This window comes from Oryx dammah, unplaced genomic scaffold (assembly GCF_014754425.2).
Source record: "Oryx dammah isolate SB20612 unplaced genomic scaffold, SCBI_Odam_1.1 HiC_scaffold_15, whole genome shotgun sequence".
Lineage (NCBI taxonomy): Eukaryota > Metazoa > Chordata > Mammalia > Artiodactyla > Bovidae > Oryx > Oryx dammah.
Window position 1 is genome coordinate 24060742 of NW_024070199.1, and position 21210 is coordinate 24081951.

Genomic DNA, 21210 nt, shown 5'->3' on the forward strand with positions numbered 1-21210 from the left:
TTGCTGATATTTACTCTAAAGACTTTGGTTATAGAGAGTTTTAGCCTTAGAGTAGTTCTCAAATGGTTCATCTTTCTATAGAATTTTTAAACCAATACTTTAAATAAAATCACAGGGGAAAAGCTGACTTGAATTGGCATGGTAGTGTTAAGTCTTTAGTCCTCTCTGGTATAAATCACTACCTTGGAGGTGGAGGAGACTCTGAGAAGGACATGGTTGAGTTGGTAGCTGAGCCTAGGCCTTGGGCAGGTGCCAAGTTCCTGACAGCTAATTCAGCACTCTTCACACTAGCCCAAGCCTCCAAGTCTTCCCCAAGAGAAGGTGAAGATTCCTTTTCAGCAAATTCCATTTCCGGGGGAAACTTCAGGGTCTGTCTCTTTAATAATGCTGCCCTATTTCTCTGAAGCCAGGGAGCTACAGAAGTCATCTCACTCTCTGTTAGAAACTATGTCCTGCTAAGAGAAATGCAAGAAGCTGGTTTGGTGCAACAAATATTTGGCCTTCTGACACAGGAGACTTCACCTCCAAAAAGAACAGAGTGATTTCAAACCGCTCACATTGAAATTCCACGTTCTGTCTCATCAACCCAGATGTGGCAAGAGGTCAAGTATGCCAGAAAAAATTCTTCAACAATCAGATCATTAAAGGCTACTGAAAGCCAGAAATACAGCACATCAGAGCTGGAAGGGATCTTGGAAACCATACAGCCCAAACCCCTTCCTTAACAGATAGTTCACAGTCACAGAATCGGCTTGTGTCAAAGACTAGAAACTTGTAGGCCAAATATTCTTCTTTATTATACCTTTTGGAAGCTCTTCTTTGTCTCTGAAGCAACAAAGACTGGTCAAGCCCAATCATGATAACCATTCAGCATGCAGTTTATAAACTACATGGCTAAGCCCTGCCCCTGTCACCAGGCAACAGAGAGTTATGGGGAAGCATGCTCAGCCATGGCCAGGGGAGCTCTCTTCTGCACACAGACCTTCTGTGCACCACCAGGGACTCTGTTCCTTCCAAGATGCAATACCTAGAAAGCTGGCTGATGGAGGAAGCAGAGCGGATCCCCAGGGCCTGCTGAACTGATAAAGATGCGGTAGCAACAGTAAAGCAACAATAAAAACCTTCCCAGCCTGAACTCCCTGGGTTCTTGCTTTCAGAGCCATCATCCACCACCTACAAGCAGGATGCAAGAGCCGGTCAGGAGCCCTCTTCCACCTGCTGGGCCAGCTCCTAACCTCAGGCCTGGCTTTAAGGCCTCCCAGCCTCTGGTGGGTTAAAGCAGCACGCATTGGCTCTCACTACAACTGCCCTCATTTCTCAGGCCCCACTGGAGTCACCTCCACATCTGGGCCACCCCAAGTGGAGCAGGCTTACCTGTCAGCATCTCCGAGGCCCAGGGAGGTGTTTCTTTGCAGGGTCTCTCGCACCACAGCCATCCCATCAGGGAGCCGGTTCAGGCGGCGGGTGTAGAGGCCAAGTCCACCATCGGTCATGTACCTTTGAAAGGAGAAAGGGATGATGCAAATATCTGGTTAAGGACAAGTCATGGACCATCTTGCCGTTCATATCCAGAAGCCCCGCGTGGCCATCCTGTGCCCTCAGATAGAAGGAAGCAAAGCTTTCCGGAGGTTCTGTCACTGATCCCAGCCTAGACATAATTCAGCTAATTCAACCCAAAGGATCACCAGCTTGCTAGCAAAAATAAAACTCAGATTAATTAACCCAAACTTACAGGGATCTATGGAGCAGAAGGGAACTAGTGAAAAAATTAACTGTCAGATGCATTCATGACATTCTTTTTAATGTCAGCAATTATACAAGCAGGTGTTTTACCTAAGTACTATGAAGGGAACTGACAAGTCACTGGCAAATCATAGGGGAAAATATTACAGAACAGCACAGGGGAAAAAGTAGGCAAGATTTAAGAAGGATGGTAAGAAAAGATGGAGGATACAAGAGCCAGATTTGTCATTATGGGCAAGTCCTGGATTTTTCATCTAAACTCTGTGAATATCAGTCTTCCTGCATCACCAGATGGGCATGGGAATTAGTGAGATAAGGAGTATCAAAGTGCTCTATAATTTGTACAGGATCACACAAACAGAAGATGTTATTAAAATAGTGATCATCCTAAAGCATGTGCAATGGTAAATTTCACCTTTGATACTGATGTCTTGGGGGGGTGTCTCAGCTCTCTGAATAACAGTAACATTACTTATCTAAACTTCGGGTTGATGCCACAGAGCTATCTTCCTATGAAATCAGTGTTGTCATGGGAAGGGAAGACCTCTGAGACTTTCTGTATAGCTAGCTGACTATCCACCAATCAGATCAGCTCCTGAAAGATTAGCTACCAGGAGCAAGTAGTTTGGCTCCCCAGGTGGTTCAGTGGTAAAGAATCTGCCTGCAGGAGATGAAGGAGACATGTGTTTGATCCCTGAGTCAGGAAGATCCCCTGGAGGAGGAAATGGCAACCCACTCCAGTATTCTTGCCTGGGAAATCCCACGGACAGAGGAGCCTGGTGGGCTACAGTCCATGGGGTCACAAAGAACTGGACATGACCGAGAGGCTGAGCATGCATGCATGCACATGTGAGGCAGTACTTCAGGTCCAAAGCAGCTTTACTTCATCCACCCTGGTTACTCCAAGACACCCCTCAGAGGAGACTGCTTGTGCCATCATCCCCATCTCCAGAGGAGAATGCAAAGCAAAACTTGAGCAGAGCCAGAAATCAAACTCAGAGCCCTTTAATTCCCCCATGGGCCCCATCAGACTTGCAACGCATCTGAAAATACAAGTGATTTACTTTTCAAGTCCAATAACAGGGCTGAGAAGACCAATGAATGAGTGATTATTTTGCTGCAACAGTCAGCTGAGCTGTTAGTACATCATGGAATGTTTCACTGCCTTTGATATCTTGGCTTTAGAATATATGGGATAGATCCTAAGGGTTCTCAACACTTGAGATTCTTCTATGTCTAGCTTAGGAACTTCTTGGAATATAGTCTTAGAAAAATGGACTTATAGGATGCTGTGGAAGTTTTCCAGAACCAGTAGGGTCACAGATGAAAGTCCTCACAGGAGCCATCTTTGGTGAGGAGCTTCTGCTTTGGGTCAAGAAAACTCTTCCTCAGGGCAGCTTCCAGGATATCACATCTGAACTGACTTCTCTGGTGGCCCCTTTCACCCCCTATTTGTGACATTAATGATCACAAAGCCAACATAATGGAATATCTGTTGAAGTCGGTCAAGCCAGTTGTTTGTGGTTGAATTGTACACTTTAAAATGATGAATTTTAGGGACTTGTGGTGGTCTAGTGGATAAGAATCCACTTGTCAGTGCAGGGGACCGGGTTTGATCCGTGCTCTGGGAAGATTTCCCATGCCGAGGTGCAGCTACTGAGCCTGCACGCTACAGCCCATGCTCTGTGACAAAAAAAAGCCACCACAGTAAATAAGCAGCCTGCACACGTGGCTCAGACAGTAAAGCGTCTGCCTGCACTGCGGGAGACCCGAGTTTGATCCCTGGGTCGGGAAGATCTCCTGGAAAAGGGAATGGCAACCCACTCCAGTATTCTTGCCGCACCCCCGCCCCCCGACAAAAGGGGCTCAAAGAAAAGGGCTTTCCTTGTAGCTCAGTCAGTAAGGAATCCACCTGCAGTGCAGGAGACCCGGGTTCGATCCCTGGGTTGGGAAGATCCTCTGGAGAAGGAAATGGCAACCCACTCCAGTATCCTTGCCTGGCAAATCTCATGGACAGAAGAGCCTGGTGGGCTGGAGTCCATGGGGTCGCAAAGAGTCGGGCACGACTGAGCGACTAACACTGCACACCACAAATAGAGAGCCATTCTCCCTCGCCATAACTAGAGAAAACCATGTGCAGCAACAAAGACCCAGTGCAGCCAAGAATAAAAATTTTTTAAATTAAAAAAATTAAAAGAATTTTATGGTATTTGACTTAGGCCTCAATAAAGAAGAGAAAAGAAAAACCAAAAAATTCCAGCCATCATAGCTATAGTTAAATGATTGTGTAATGACTTTAAATTTTTTTATTTATTTTTGGCTGTGCTGGGTCTTTGCTACTGCAAGGGTTTTTCTCTAGTTGCGGTGTGAGGGCTTCTCATTGCAGTGGCTTCTCTTGTTGCAGAGCACAGGGCTTCAGTAGCTGTGGTATATGGGTTTAGTTACTCCACAGAATGTGAGATCTTCCAGGATCAGGGATTGAACATGTATCTCCTGCACTGGCAGGCGGATTCTTTCCCAATGAGCCACCAGGAAAACCCTGTGTAATGACTTTTTGATTCTTGGCTCTCACACTAAATAGTAAGCTCTTTGAGAAGGGACTATTTTATTTTGTTCAAATCTATATTCCACGTCCTAACACACACTAAGCGCTTAACAAGTATTGTTTTTGTTGAATGAAATCCAAAGACAGAGTCATAGGGTGAAGTTTAGCAAAAACGTTTTGGGAGGAAACCAATTACAGGCTTTCCTTCCTCTTAAACATCAGAAAATTTGACATCTAAGTCATATGGGAATTAAACTGTCTACCTGCCAGTCAGGGGCTTCCCACGCAGCACTAGTGGTAAATGTAGGAGCTGTGGGTTCGATCCCTGGGTCAGGAAGATCCCTGGGTCAGGAAGATCCCCTGGAGGAGGAAGTGGCAACCACTCCAGTTTTCTTGCCTGGAAAATTCCATGGACAGAAGAGCTTGATGGGCTAAAGTCCATGGTGCCACAAAGGTTCAGACATAACTGAGCACCTGTCAGTCAACCCATCTGTCCATCCATCCACCCACTCACCCAGTAGATACAGTCACCCAGGATCCATGCACATCCTACAACTAGCATAAGGAGGAAAGAAAGGACCTACAGCAAAATGCAGTAACTCTGCCAGAGGCTAGGCTTTCTAGATCAAATGTCCTTTCAAGGAGACTTCAGTGGAAGCTGTTCAAAACACAATCTACTGCACCATTAAGCAAGGCAGTTAATTTCGATTTTAGCAAAGCCCGCTCAGCCATAGAGATAAACAAAAATTTTTCAACTGGGGAGATCTTGTCAAAGGACAAACTAATTAAAGCATGCATTTCCCTGCTGGATTTTTTTTTTTTTTACTGCTGGCGAAACAACACACACGGTTGGGCAATGGGCCTGTAGATGGAGGCCCACACATATAGAGCCCTGGCTTTCTGTGAAGGCCAAGAGCAGAGGTCGGTGAGCTTCCAGAGCTGGGATGCTGAGATGTGCTGCAGCCTCCAGCCCGGTATTGCCAGGCACAAGGTGTCAAAAACTGACCACTGATGAAGGTGGGGGGGCCTTGGAGAGATGTGACTGTGTGACTGGCTAGGCTAACTTAGCTTGTCAACTGCTACTGGGAATTCTGAACTTGTTTAGGCAGAGAGATGGGGTGGTGGTGGAGGAGCCTCTGCCTTCCCAAATGGACCAAAGACTGAAAGCCAGAGTTGAATGCTACCAGCGTGACATGATCCAGTTTCCTTACAAATCTGTTCCATTCGTTTTATGCATGTATGTATGTGTGTGTGTGAGAGAGAGAGGTGGCGGGGAGGGAGGAGTCAGGAGAAGTGGTTAAGGAAAAGAGGGAATTTACCTCTTCCTCCTTAGGTTTGTAAAAATGTATTAAATCATAATTTTTAAAGTAATATTCAAAATAAACTTTATGTCCTCTCACTGCAAGATAGTACAGAGCTGTCACTTTAACTAGCCGCACACTCAAGAACTTAAATTTCTTATTTCTATAATTATTATTCCACCAAATACAGTATAAAAAGGCCCGAATATATCTTTAAATAACTCTTCTGGTCTCAATGAAAAATACACATACTTCAGTTCAACCCAAATTTCATAGGAATTGGCTACTGAATATATTAATATAGACATCCATCAGTTCAGTTTAAGGAAGTATAATTTAGAGATGATGCAGTCGTTGGTGTGTCGTATTAGCCCTTGAGCAGAAGGGTGGAAAGGTTTGTAGTCCTGAAGGCTCAGGAGGCTGGGTGGGATGGCTGGGTCCCATCTTGCAACCTTTATCAGAGGCTTGCGTTGGGTGGAGATGCAACGAGTTGCCTGAGGTAACAAGGAAGGGAACCAGCTGATCTAGGGACCAAATCCCTGAGTATCAGGGCTGCACTTTCCTTCTCCTTGGGGAAACAAATCATTAGTGCTGGAGCCTAATGAGGTGCTGGTAACATCCTAATGTTTGCTTGCTGGGGTCCTGGCTAAGCACCTGCACAATTTCAACACTATCCTCCACCTTCTGCTGCTTCCCCAGAGGTCCCTGGGTGGAGAGCAGGAGCCTCTGTTAAAGAGCCAGGGTGTCTGTGGGTGTTTTTCTTGCTTTTCAAGGCTGGGGTGGCTCAAGAATGTCAGAGCTAGGAGCATGGCTGCGTCATCATTGAGTCTGGGCTTCGGTCTCCCCGCCTCATGCTAGCTAGGGGCCCTTCTGTGCATCGCTGACAGCAAGCACTAAGGGTTACTGAAGCTGGCCGGATGCCGTGCCAAGTGCCTCACAGAAATCCTGACATCTTCAAGAGTCTTATCAAGTGTTACTTTTATCTCTATTTTTTAAATGAAGACAATGAAACAGGTCAAGATCACCGTGCAGGTAGACGGGTTCAAATCCCAGCTTTGTCACTTTTGTGGGCGGGTAATTTCTCCAAGTTTCTCAGCTTCCTCATCTGCAGGATAGTTAAAACTATGCATTAATCTCACAGGGCCCTGGTGGGTTGACTGAGACATCATAATGCCCAGGGTCTGCTACCTCAGGAGCCCTTTAGGAGATCAACCCTGAATATTCATTGGAAGGACTGATGCTGAAGCTAAAACTCTGAAACTTTGACCACCTGATGCAGAGAACCAACTCACTGGAAAAGACCCTGATGCTGGGAAAGAGGGAAGGCAGGGGGAAAAGGGGGCGACAAAGGATGAGATGATTGGATGCCATCAGCGACTCAATGGACATGAGTTTGAGCAAACTCCAGGAGATGGTGAAGGACAGGGAAGCCTGGCGTGCTGCAGTTCATGGGGTTGCAAAGAGTCAGACATGACCTAGTGACTGAACAACAACTGTTACTATAAGCAGCAGTGACGGCCTGTGTCACTGAGTAGCGACCCTGCAGTCCCTCCTCCCCTTCCAATTCCACAAATATTGTGTACCCGGCCCTATGCCAGGCTGGGATTACAGAGACCTCACTCCTGCCCGGCCCTGATGAAGCTCAAAACTGACAAGGCTCTCAGACACGTAAGCAGGCAGCTCTCCTACCACATGAAGAGCGGTGGTAGACAGATGTACAGTCCAGACAGATGCACAACAGGCTCTGTGCACACAGGGGACGGAGGTCACAGAGGGATGCTACCTAAGTTGGCCTTTGAAGGGTGCATAGGAGTTTGCCAGTCAAAGGAGGAGGATCCATCTAGGCATGTAGATGACAAGTACAAACGCTGGGAGGAAGGTAAGAGGATGGGAAGTAGTTCACTGTTGCCAGAACAGCAGGAACAAAGATAGGAGCTGGGCTGCAAGGGGTCTGGGGCCCAGTCAGGAAGGGCTTGGAAGCCAAGAGGGGCTGAGACCTTTGTCTGGAAGCTGGGTAAGCTATGACAGTAGTAAGCCCATGAATAACAGGTTCGGGCTTTCGTCTGAAAGAGAACACTGACTTTTCGACACCTCCATCATTCAACACTCGATTTTTGGTGAGCAATGTCTCACTGATATTTCCTCCTGTAGATTTTCCAGAACATGCTACTGGTCTGGATCCCATCTGCGGCACCCCAGACCTTCAGGGAATGATCAGACTTGCAGAGTAGACCTCACCATCCCTCAAACTAAAGGAGACCTGTGAAGCAACATGCCTAGGACAAGGAACTTTATCAACAGAATAGGTGCATCCTGAGTAACTGACAGGAGCTATGAAAAAGCTCTGGAATCTCATAGGACCTGTCAGAACAAATACGCTAGATTCTGAGTCCAGTGTTGTCGACAGATCTCGTCTCCTTGAAATGTGCGTAGTGAGGCACCAAGGTCGGACAAGTGAAACTGGCATGAGTCACCTTCAGAAGGGGGGACAGAGGACCCCTCGATCCTGAAGTTCCCAACATGGAGCATAAGGAACACAAAGGGGCTCTCAATAATCACAAAGGAAATCACTTTTTGTCAAGAATTGGGGGAGATAAGAGAAGGGAAGGGAAAGCAATTTGTACATTGACAGAGTCCAGTGTATTCCTATTAGAGCACAACATAAAAAAATGAAAAACGCTCAGATGCAAGAAATGAAAGCAATACAAACAGGAAAAAAAAAATCAAGCCTAAGTGATTACTTTTCTTCAAAGACGTGGCAGCATGTCTGTGTTTTTTGGACACACTTTTGGTTTAAATGTGAACATAGCAAAGAAAAACGGAATAAAAGAATTGCATACATAAAAGCTATTCCCTGCCAACATCAATATAAATATATGAACACATATATCAACACATACTTTGTTGTATAAGGTTAAAAAAAAAAAATGATGTGGGCTGCTGAAAAGTCCTTGCATTTGAGTTTTGGCAGCAGCCAAGTCCTCAAACAACAAATGCTTTCACAGTGCCCTTCACTCCATGACAAAAGGCCTGACATTTATATTTGAAGTTTATTAGGATGTAAATTGAGTTTCTAGACAAACCTGTAAAAGGATCCCTTTAGTTTAGAGCCTTTCAGAAGTGCGATGAATACACTCCACTCTGGGTCATAGAAGGACAAACCAACAAGTGAGTCTCACAAAGCTGCCCGAATCCTTTTGAAGAAAGTCGATCTTAGTGACAGAAAACAATCTGCTACGTTTAGCTTAAGCGGAGAAGACACATTTGAAATGCAAAAATATGGTTTGGGGAAAAAAACAGATTTTTAAATTTTTCAGTGTTCTTTTTGGGAGACTCATGAGAGTTCAGTTTTCCTCTTGAGCAAAATAAGAAGACTGAAGCACTAAAATTTAGGCACTTAAAATTTTACTATGGGAACCACTTTGCCCTCGGTTTTTAGGCATAAATGCTGAGACAAATATCACACATTTCATTTACCAAGCCACCCCCCGCTGCCTCCACCTTCAATGACAAGAAACATATCACAGAGCAACTCTCAGATCTTACCCACTACACAGCTTTAACACAAAAACCAAATAAAGGTGAATCCTAATCAAAGAACATGGTGCTGCTGCTTCTCAATCGTGTGTGTGTGTGTGTGTGTGTGTGTGTGTGTGTGTGTGTGTGCTGCTTCTCAATCGTGTGTGTGTGTGTGTGTGTGTGTGTGTGTGTGTGTGTGTCTGTGTGTGTGTGTGTCTGTGTGTGTGTGTGTGTGTTAGCTGCTCAGCTGTATCTAACTCTGCGACCCCATAGACTGTAGCCCTCCAGGCTTCTCTGTTCATGGAATTCTCCAGGCAAGAATACTGGAGTGGGTTGCCATTCCCTTCTCCAGGGGATCTTCCTGACCCAGGTATCGAACCCAGGTCTCTGGCACTGCAGGCAGATCCGTTACTATCTGAATCACCAGGGAAGCCCTATCATGGATCATTCCAAACTGACATGCAATGAAACAAAACCCACGGCAGCCTCTGGAGAGAAAGTCTAAGGTTCGAGTGTCTTTCTTGGTTAGGTTTCCCTGCAATAACAAGACTTGATGCATAAATAATCCAGATAGGCAACATGAATAATCGAGAAACATGTCTATGGCGTTCATGTCTTTTGGGGAACTCCTCCCACAACCCTGCCGGCAGGGGGAGAGGAAGAGGTGCAGATCCACAGGACCTCTTTCCTACCTGTTTGCCCAGCACAGGGATGGGGCACCGCCTCCCACTGTGCTCTAGGACGGCTGCTTCTCCAGGAAATCCCCAAGCTGGTATCTTGCACTTTTAAGGAGGATATCAAGACTTCAGTTTTCCTCTCTAGCAGAATCTGCCATTATTTCGCTCACTCCTAGAGCACCCACCTTGGCTCAGAGCACAGAACAGGGACATGGCAGATGGATGTCACTGTCACTGCAGGAAAGTTCCTTCAACGGCCAGCAGCCACCGACCTGGAGCATCCACAGCGCCAGGGGCAGCCAGCTCCTTCCACGGCTCATCTGCATCTCACTCCATCTTACCGAGTCAGTCCCGGCTGTGAAGTGAGCCAAAAGTCCAGGCTCAATTCTCTGACCCTGGGGCAGCAGGAAAGCAAGCCTGTGACAGAAGGGAGCCGGCCTCAGGAGGTCTGAAGCCTACACTGGCTACTTAGTCTCCAGAGCACAGCTCTCTGGGGAGTGCTGCAAAGATGTTGCTAAGCTAGTCAGACAAGAGCTCAATCCTGGCAGGCCTCGGGGACAGAGGTAAGAGCAGGAAAAGGCAGGCCTGAGGGAAGGAGGAGTCAGAGAGTCCCAGGGGGCCCCGTTAAGTGTCACTGGGGGAAAGTGATGTCATAGACTTTATTTCCAAAAGACAGGTGCTGCGAAACTGCTTGAAGAGAGAAGAAGGCACGCTGCGGGGGTCATGCCTCCAACACCAACACCTGCCTCACCCTCTACCCACCACTGAACCAGCAGCTTCAGCATCACTTGGCAACTTACTAAAACTGTGGTACCCTAGTCCTCCTGAGTCAGACTCTGTACCCTAGGAGGTTCTAATGTGCACGAAAGAATGGAAAGCAACGACCTCCGGCAGTGGTCTCCCTGGTGGGGGGCATAAGATGGCCCACAGTGATGAAAACCGAAATGTTCCTGTTTTATTTACTTCTTATCATGTCACTTGTAAATCCTGGGCGTAGGCAGGTATTACAGTATACACAGTATTTCAGTGAGAAAGCACATAAATGTTTAAAAAACAAATACAACGTCTAACAGAGGAACAAGCTCTTTTTTGACACAACCAAAAATAGTCTAGAGATCATTATCTAAAGCAGAAATTTCTAAATCTTCTTGAGCTGTGGATTCCTTAGAGAAACCAGTGAAAGCCGTGGAGGTCAACCCCACATATGTACAAAATGAGTATCCAGTTCTAGTTAGTTCACAGATCACTACTCACACCCACCCCAACCTGGCCCCATGTTAGTGGCCCCTCTGCAGAGTTAGAGCAGAAGTGGATCCTGGCTGGGTCTGTCCCTTCAACATATATAGTTTACAAATAGCAAAGTGTTTGCTTGTCTTTGCTGTAGATAGACAGAGCAGTGGCACATAACATTGCTATAACTCACAAGTCACCTTGAATTTTAGCATACGGGCTCGAGTTTACCACTGCTGTGGGTTTGGGCTTTGCCCCCACCAAACTTCCAGCAGAGAAGAGGCCGAGCAAGTGGTAAAATTCCTGCGTGGTGATGAAACACGCTGTTATAGTTCTTGTGTCTTCTGCAAAATGCAACGTGGATTTTCACAAGCTTAACGAAATTCCATCTAGCGTTGATTGCCAGAGCATTTTGGTCTAACATGCCTGAGGATCTATACATATATTTTTAAGAACCTGTAACTGTACTAATAAAATACACAATCACACAGAGAGCCCAGGATTACAACAATTAACTCTTATTTATCACTCCTATTGAAATAAATTTTTGTTGTTTAGTTGTTAAGTCATGTCTGACTCTTTGCGACCCCATGGACTGTAGCCACCAGGCTCCTCTATTCAAGGGATTTCCCAGGCAAGAATACTGGAGTGGGTTGCCATTTCCTTCTCCAAGGGATCTCTCTGACCCAGGGATCAAACCCATGTCTCTTGCACTGGCAGGCAGATTCTTTACAACTGAGCCACTAGGGAAGCCCACTGAAATGAATACACACAGACATTTTTCATTACAACCTGTAACTATGCTTGTTTAAAATGGGCGTTGGCAGGGCAGCCTCCTGAAGAAAGGCTGCATGCTTTGGAAATTTGACAGTCCCCATGTCTGGAATTTGGTCTGGCCTGAATTCTCTTTATTGTGGTTCAACTGTCAGTGCGGGATTGCAGCAAGTATTTCTAGCACAAGCAGGAAGCTTTTTGTCCACCTACTGAAAGATGAAACACATTCTAGCACACAGGAGACAGCTCTCTAGACAAAGCCCCTTTAAGCTCTTTCTTGGAATGAAACAGATGGTGAAAGGAGATTGACTGATATCCAGGAATTCTCAAACCTGAGAATATACCCAAATCATCTGGGGAACCTGAGAAAAATGCAGACTTCAAGGCCCCAGCTTCACAGAGGCAGAATGCCATTAGTGGGGCCCAAACCCCGCATTTTTAAACAGACCTTATATTTTAAGAGCATTTTGAGCTTTACAGAGAAATTTCACAGAGGAAAATACAGAGTTCCATTAAACTCCTTCCCCACTACTACCAGTTTCCCCTAACATCTTGTATCAGTGTGGTACATTTATTAAAACTGATGAACTAATACTGACACATTATTTTTGATACTAATAACTATTTGATACTAACAACTAACATTAATTATTATCAATTGTATCAATATATTATTAACTAAAGTCCCTAGTTTACATTAGGGTTCACTGTGTTCTAAGGGTTCTGACAAACGCATAATGCTATGTATCCATCATCACAGTCTCATAAAGATAATGTTTTATTGCCTTAAACATGTCCTGTCTCCCCTATCCATCCCTTCCCCCAAACCTGTATTTTTAACAGATACATAAGTAAATTTCTCTCCCTCCCTCCATCCCTCCTTCTCTCCCTTCCTTCCTTCCATACTTCCTTTCTTTTTCTGTTAAATAATTTTCCTGTAGTCGGGATCAAGTTTTCGGAAATGCTGCCTTAAATCTGGAGCCCTGGATGGAGGAACTGTGAGCTAGACTGACCTCAGTTTCCCTAAGAGCTCAAGACTCACCAAAACGTGACTATAGTGTAACAGTAACTTAAATTTCTAATCCTCACAGTAACTAGTCTTGGCCCTCTATATTATGGGAGTGCGTGCATGGTAAGTGTACCTGATTCCTGATTCCTAATGGCCTCTCCATCTCAGATCGATGCCTGATAAGAGTTTTTAGAACTTTACAGCCCTTCTAAAATATTATTACTTGGTTGTGGACTTTCAGGCCTAAGTCCAACTGTAGAAGCCCAGACTGGGAAGGGACAGGAGAAAATGCAGAGGACCGGGGCCATCTGTGGAAGGCTCAGCAGGGGCATCATAACCAGATGCCCTTACCCTGAAACAGCCTTCTGCTTGGTCAAGAGAACCTGTCTGTCCTCCTAGGCACTTCTTATGCACTGGGACACGCTTGCCAATTTTCTGGCTGCTGCTACACCTTATCATTCCCATGATTTCTGACATGACTCCCAACCTCTAAATTTCCCTATGATACAAATTCACTTGTCGCCTTAAGTCAGTAGAATCTGTGCCAGCATTCAGGATTGTGTGTTCCTTTCCCAGATAACTAGAGCTCCTGGCGGTGGGAATCAGACATCCAGAGTCTCTTTCCCTTTTGGTTCCTTGGTAATAACCAGAGTTACTATCAAACTGAGGAGAAGCCAGCTGGCCCTTGAATTTCGGTTTATGCAAGTTTCACTTTGTCTTACCTAGACCCACCTGAAAGAAATGCCCAGCAATACTGAGAACAGGTGGAGGCTTCCTTAGTGGCTCAGACAGTAAAGAATCTGCCTGCAATGCGGGAGACCTGGGTTTGATCCCTGGATTGGGAAGATCCCCTGGAGAAGGGAACAGTTACCCACTCTAGTATTCTGGCCTGGAGAATTCCATGGACTGTATAGTCCTTGGGGTAGCAAAGAGTCAGACACAACTGAGCAACTTTCACTTTCACTGAGAACAGGAGGAGGACCAAGGTGACTAATGTAACCGGGAGGCAAGCTCTTCTGCCGTCTGAGGCATAAAGCAGGCCTTGAGATATCACCCAGCCTCAGCAAAGATTTCTGCAAACAGCTGGGGGGACGCAGGAAGCACCACATTAGAGCCATATGCAGGCTGCTATCTTAGAGACGGTCCCGCTTTTGAGCCGGTGTCATTTGTTTAATAAACATGTATGCAGCCCCTGCTGAGAGGCTGGCGCTGGCCTGGGTGCTGGGGATACAAGAATCAGATCCACTCCTTGACCCTGAGGGGCTCAGTGTTTGGGCAGGGAAACAGATGTGTGAATGTTTACACGGGCTTCAGCAAGAGCCAGACCAGGGAGCGGGGCCAGAAAAGGCTTCTTAGAGGAAGGAACCCTCAAGTGGCAACTTGAGACATGAGAAGGTATCTGCCAGGAAGCCTGGGTTGGAGCGAGTAAATTAGTTTACACAGACCTACATGTGCCAATACGAAGGATCTAAAATATATAGTGGGGTCCTCCTTGGTGGTCCAGTGACTAAGGATCTGCCTTCCAATGCAGGGGACACAGGTTCCATCCCTGGTTGGGGAATTAAGAGCCCACACGTGGTGGGGCAACTGAGCCCGTGTGCCACACTAGAGAGAAGTCCACGCACCACAATGGAAGAGAACCCATGCATGCCGCAAGTAAGATGCGATACTGCCAAAAATAAACAAGTCTTTTTAAAAAGTAAACAATGTACAGTGGATTCACTGTGCCGTCTTAGATGATAAATTTCTACCAGCTAACAGTTTCATTAAGAAACTCATTATTCTGGGGCACTCGCTCTAAACGGAATTCAATAAATATATTTCCAACCACAAAGAAATATGTATAATAGGCCTCTGGCCCTCAAACACGGGGATTAAGCCAAAACTGAGTGTCCACAAGGATACTCGAATTACCTGCCACTAAATCTGGCAGGCTCAGTAGACACAACAGCTGGTGCCCAGGATGCCTGGCCCTGCGCTCTTTTCCATCTGTCCAGGAACACTGGTCACCTTCAGAATCAGAACCCGGGCAGCCTAGAGCGGCGGCTCTCACGAGAGTGGGCCACAGCTGGGGTGGGGCAGGAGTTTGAAAAAGCATATTTGATGTTATAAATCTACCATTTTAAACAAACAACTAAAAAGGCCCAATGGTTTTTATAAGGTATTCTATAAAGTTTGGCAGAATTTTGGTTCATGTGAAACTACTAAAGAGACATTAATTCTCTAAAGACACACCTAATCTTATTCTTACACCCCCTTTCTCCTCCCAATTCAGAGTGTGATGCCTTTACATTAACGGATATTAGATTTTTTTTTTAACATCCGAAAAACACTGAGTTAAAGTTTTGCGGGAGGGGATCCAGTCATTTTCTTTCTGGAGAGTTCAGACTGAACTGTGTAAGCACCAGCCCTCCATATTAAGTGAGGTTATCTAAAGATGCGTTGCACAGTCCCAGCAGTAGCCCCGGATATCTTCACACGGAGAGAACCAGCCTGTGGCTGACAGCACAGATAGGGCCCTCCCTGCCCTAAGCCATGGCAGGCAGACCTCATGGCTACCTCTTTGGGGTGCCACCCCTTCCCCCAAAACAGCTGCAATGCATAATTCTTTCCTTGGGTAAATCACTTAAACAGGGCATGTCAAAATTCTCAAAAATCCTAAAAACAAAACAAAATCCTAAAGTGAAAAGGCTTCATGTACAAACTAAGGGCCACTGGAAAAAAAAAAAAAAAGGGAGCCCAGCCCCCACCTGAGCATACCCCAGATAATACCTGCGTCCCTGAGCCATAGAAAAATGCCCTTTTCTACCAAAGCTCATAAAAGTCTGTCCTACTCCAAAACGTGCCTTGGGGTCCAACATGGTACAAACTCCAAAAAAACAAATGATGTGCTCCTCAGTGATTAAAACACCACGCTTGAGTTGCCATTTGATTCAGCAACCCCACTCCTGGGCATTTATCTGGAGAAAACCATCACTCAAAAAGATACGTGCACCCCTATGCTCACTACGGCACTGTTTACAGCAGCCAAGACGTGGAAAGAACCTGAGTGTCCATCAAGAGAGGAAGGGATAAAGAAGACATGGTCCATATATACAATGGGATACTCCTCAGCCATAAAAGAGAGTGAAATAAAGCCATGTTCAGCAACATAGATGAAACTAGAGATTATCACACTAAGCGAAGTAAATCAGAAGGAGAAGGACAAATACCAATCATAACATCTGTAAGTGCAATTGAAAATATGACACAAATAAGCTTATCTACAGAAACAGACTCACGCAGAGAACAGACTTCTGGTTGCCAAGGAGGAGGGGTATGGGGGAAGGATGGCTCGGTAGTTTGGGGAGAACAGGTGCAAACCATTATATATCGAATGGATAAAGAACAGGGTCCTACTATATAGCACAGGGAACTATATTCAATATCGTGATAAACCGTAATGGAAAAGAATCTTAAAAAACCCCTGTGTTCATCTCTACACTGACATGCGGCAGTCTCATTTCACCATACTCTGCCTTCTCTATCATCTTGGCGTTGAAATATCACATGTTTTTTTAAAAAATCATCTTCCCTACCTCCCACTTAGGATACCAACCTGAAAAGGTTGTACCTCTAAAACTTTAAAATGCAACCAGGCATTAAGAAGAAAACCAGTAATACACAGTCTTACAGAACGACAGAATATTAGATCAGGAGTTGGGGGGGAGGTCCCCAAGATTACTTGGTCTGAGGATTTCTCAGACGAGGAACTGACACTCAAGAGTTTAAGTGATTTACTCAAGGAAACACAACTAGGAAATAGTCACTGCTGTGTCTTTGTTTTAATATATTTTTACGCTCAATAAATTTATCATGTTCAACAAATCTTTTATAGTAAAACTGAAGTTTGGTTCCCCTATTTTCCATTTTGTTACAACTGTTTTATCTATTTATCTCTTTGTATTCCAGTCTCTCAACAAGCTCAATAAACGTACGACCAGTATTATTATAATTATGATTATCATAATTATTGTTTTTGAGCTTATATTTTTGCTTCACTGCCCACGGTCCCTAGATTGTGATTAGAACTCTTGAGATAGGTACCCAACAAATGTTCTTGATGAACTAAATGAAAGAATAAATAATAACCCAGAATTAAGTTGTTTTAATATAAATATATGTGTCTTAAGGATTTAGAGAATACAAAGAAGTGAGACATCCTTGCATCTATTTAGAGAAAAGTTAAATATAGTCCCAGAGGCTAGGTTAGCTAAAGCCTTCAAGGAAGACTTCTAGGAAGTTGGGGGCCCCCCACACAGGGAAAGTTAGTAAGAGAGGGCTTGGCAGGAGGGGTCACAGGTCCCGTTCATGGGACAGTGTGGCATGAACAGAGTCCCCTGTGGAGGGCACAATGTCAATGCCACTCTCAGTGACTCCTGAACCTGCGCTGAAGGCAGTCCTGTTGTCCCGTGGCTGAATTCCCATTGTCTGTGTTTTTTCTAAAACGGAGTAAAAAGTGAAACAGCAGAGCAGGGAGTTCAGTTGGAAAGGCAAAACTACCCCTTGAATTCAACACGTATGGACCTGGACAGTGCCGCAGGCGTGTTTGCACGAAGGACAGGGGTGCATCTTCCCCCAGCGAGGCAGCTGCTGGAGCTCAGGAGGTCACGTGGGCAGGAGATACCCAGGAGTCCAGCATCCAGGCAAACAGGCCAGCCTGGGGACAGACAGAGTGCGGGGGGTGCGAGGAGGGAGGGGCGGGGCACCCCCTGGGCAGCTGGAGCCCACTGGCGGGAAGGGTAGGCGAGAGGGAGCCAGAACCCCGGGCAGGGACCTCCGGAGCAGGAATCAAGCAAAAGCTGGCTGTCTACAGGATACTCGAATTACCTTCTATCACGGCTGTAGGAGCCGCAGTCGCAACAGCTGCACAGACAAAGGAATGGGGTCCCTGACTTTCTCAGGCTTCCACTTGTTCAAATGTTTCTACGTTCATAAGAATGAGAGATGGATCGGCTGAGCAGGGGCAAAGTGGAGACCCCCAACCTTGCATCCTTAGAGCGAGCTTACTCCATACTGTAACCTTTTTACACTTGAAGAACCTACTGATTTCATTACACAACCAAGAGAGTGTGACTCTCAGGAACATCTGGGCGGGTGTTCAGTCGCTGAGCTGACAGTGATTCTCTATAGCCCCTCCGGAGGCCGCCAGTCCAGAACCTGCAGACGGGGAAGGAGGCAGGTCTGATTTTTCTGCTTATCTGAAGGGGGCTTGCGTGAGAACATTTTCAGAAGGAATAGCTTTCGTGCCCAGCTACCACCCACAAGCTTGTCAAAGAGACCTTCTCCTGAGCCCAACACCCAGCTCTGCTCCATCCTTATTAGAACCTCAGTGATTTCCATGGGAACTGAACGCCCTGAATCTTACGCTGGGAAGAACTTTTACAGGTCCCTTCTCTCAGCTTCTCATCTCATGCAACAATTCCTTCTGCAACGCGTGGAAACAGGTTTCCAGGTTCTGCTTGATTACTCTCAGGAACAGGAAGGAGGCTCATGTTCTTACAAGGAGCCCAGCCAGCTTTGGACAGCTTTGATTTTCAGCATGTTTTTTAACAGTCACCTTTGTGTTTAGGAAATAAAAAATGGAAGTCTAACCTACAGTTTCAGTTTGGTCCTTTTAAACCTATTGCTCTTCTAAGCATTTTCCATGTCAAGCAGATCTAGCTTCTGTGAACATTTTTATGACATTCAAACCCTTTTCCTTGCTTGTCACCCTTCCCTAAACAAACCCTTGCCTGATTCTGAACCTCTTCAAACCCGGCACCAAGAACAAAACAGACACCGTCTGGCCAGCAGATGCTCTGTCACTTCCCACATTATTATCCTACCAATCCAGCTGAAGGTAGGATTTATATAAAGAGATAACTTTAGAACCTAAAACTCAGCAGGTGGCAGCACCAAGTCCTCAAGCTTCCTGAAACTGGCTCTATCTCTTAGTAGTCGGATGACCTTGGACGAGTAGCCTCTTTTATCCACAGTTTCCATGTGTATAAAATGGGGATAACAGTGTTATCAGCCTCCTAGGATTTCTCTAAGAATCCAATGATATAACACCTGAAAAGCACCTGCCATATTAAAAGTTCTCCACAACACTGGGTGCCGTTATTATCAGCAACAGCAATAGCATCAGTACCAGTGGTACCACTGATACAATTACCCTCTTTCTTTCTCCCTCCATTCCAAACACATGACTAAGCATATACAGCAGGTCTGGCAGGAGATGTTAGAAATGCAGGTGTGAAAAGACACAATTCCTCTGCTCACAGATATCCTAATCTAGGCGACAGACAGTTATACAAACAGACAAAGCAAAAGGAACCGAGATGAGCCATCTGCGAGGCATTACCAGCTGTTTGGGACCCACTAGAGGGAAGCCGACGTCTGCTGGTATTGTCAGGGAAGGCTTCCCAGCTTTAGCAGATTCTTAAAGGACTGCAGCAGGTGGGTGGGAACGGAGCAGGGAGGGATTTATGGACAGAGAGCAACCACATGTAAAAGGCACAGAGGTCTGAGCGCTTGGCACGTCCATCAAGAAAAATGTCAGTGGTCCAGAGTGGCAAGGCCAGAATGCCAGTGGGGGCGGAATGGGCGTTCAGGGGACAGTGGAGAGGACAAACTATGGGGCTGGGCAAGCAGATCTCTCATTAGTTCCCCATGAAAAGGAGGGCTTCCTTTGTGCCAAGCACTGTGCTGGGCACAGGAGATACATGGTCAGTGGGACAGACAAGCTTTGTCTCCACAAAACTTACCCTCCAACCGAGGACCACGGAGGGCCAGGTGTCTCAGCATGCTGGACAATGCACGGGGTGGGGTGGGGCAGATGTACTTTCCCAAGACAGCTCCACAACATCGCCATCTCGAATGGTCTTCTTCAAGGTGCCCTGTCCCCTGAGAGGTGGGATCTACGCTCCCTCTAGTGAACTGGAGGCCCGTGACTGCTTTGACCAACACAGCTGGGTGAAAGTGACACTCTGCGACTTCCAAGGTAGAGGAGAAAAGGCCACCTTTGCTTTGCTCGCAGTAATACTTGTCCTTGGGGCTTGGAGGCTTCCAGGTTCAAAGGAAGCCAAGCCACAGAGAGCTACGGGCGTCCTTACCTTCAAGTTGTCCCAGCCTAAGTGTCAGATGTGTGAGTGAACAAGCTTTGGAACAGCACGGACCCCCCACTATTAAGCCAGCTCCAGCCCTGGGGGCCTCCCCACTGAGACTCCAGACGTGGGGCTGTCTCTGCTGTAACCTTGTCCCAGTTCTGAGACAGAGACCTGTGAGCATCATCAAACACTGCTTTCCAGCTGCCAGATTTTGGAGTCATTTATTATACAGCCACAGAAACTCAAGAGTTTACCCGCCAGGCAAGGTGGGGTCACTGAGAAATGATAAGCAGGTGATCATGTAATCAGATTAATACTCTAGAAAGAGTTTTCTAGCCCAAGAGTAGGATGGACTTGTTGGATACGCACTGGGATCAGAGGTGAAGAAAGCAAGGAAAGGGCAAATGCAATCATCTTGGGGAGAAACCCGAGCAGAAAGACTGGACGAAACCGCGGTAAGAGATAGTGAAGAGAGCGAATCCATTGACCCTGGTGGCCAGCCTTCCAGGAACAACAGAACAGAAGAGTCTGAGAATTTTCCTGATTTTCTGGCTGTGGAAGAGAAATGGATATGGAAACATAAGAGGAGAAGCAGCTTTGAGGGGGAGAAGAGGGGTTAGATTTTTAACATGCTTATGCAGATTACAGGGTTCTCAGAAAACACCCTGAGACAGGGGGCTGCCCTTCTGCTTTGCAGTCAGGTGTGTGGGAGTCCCGGCTCCCTAACTCACCAGCTCTGTGACCTTGGGCAAGATACGGATGCCCTGCGAGTCCCTGCGTCCCTGTTGGGAGGAGCAGATGACCACACGGACGACGGTGAGGGACACGAGACAAGGTGTATAAAGCGCCGCACACCAAGCCAGGCGTTTAGAAACTCTCTCTAAACAGTAATACAGGGTAGCTGCTATTTTTATCACCATGATCCTTATTGTTAACTGTTCCGCATACTTGGTCAGAAGCTTTGTGCACAGGAGGCCTGGCTGCAGGGCATTAAACGAAAGCCATTCCCAGGAAACCTCATACACACCTCTGGAGAAGGGTTTATTCAACTGGAAAGCCTGTGTCCACTTCTAAAATAGCTGCGCCAGCCTGCCAAGGCGGGAGGGAAGCCCGGCTGTTAGCTGTCTTCAATCTCTCTGTCTCCCTCCCTCTCTTCCAACTCAACGGTTGAGTGGTTTTAATTAACAACTCCCACAGCGTAAGGCAAAAGTCAGTCGATTAATAAAGCTCTAACGTGCCGTGCATGGTTCTGGGGTCTCCGGGTGGCGCTGAGCTTGTAATT

General features: G+C 46.2%; 1 protein-coding gene across 5 annotated transcripts in view; it reads right to left on the bottom strand.

Annotated features, from left to right (window-relative positions):
- NAV2 (neuron navigator 2) overlaps positions 1-21210 on the bottom strand; it is a 423615-nt gene that overhangs the window by 127754 nt on the left and 274651 nt on the right. For all 5 annotated transcript variants that reach the window (XM_040255673.1, XM_040255672.1, XM_040255676.1 and 2 more), the window contains one exon: positions 1375-1497. In XM_040255673.1, coding sequence (XP_040111607.1) covers positions 1375-1497 — 123 coding nt within the window. The remainder of the gene's footprint in view (positions 1-1374; positions 1498-21210) is intronic.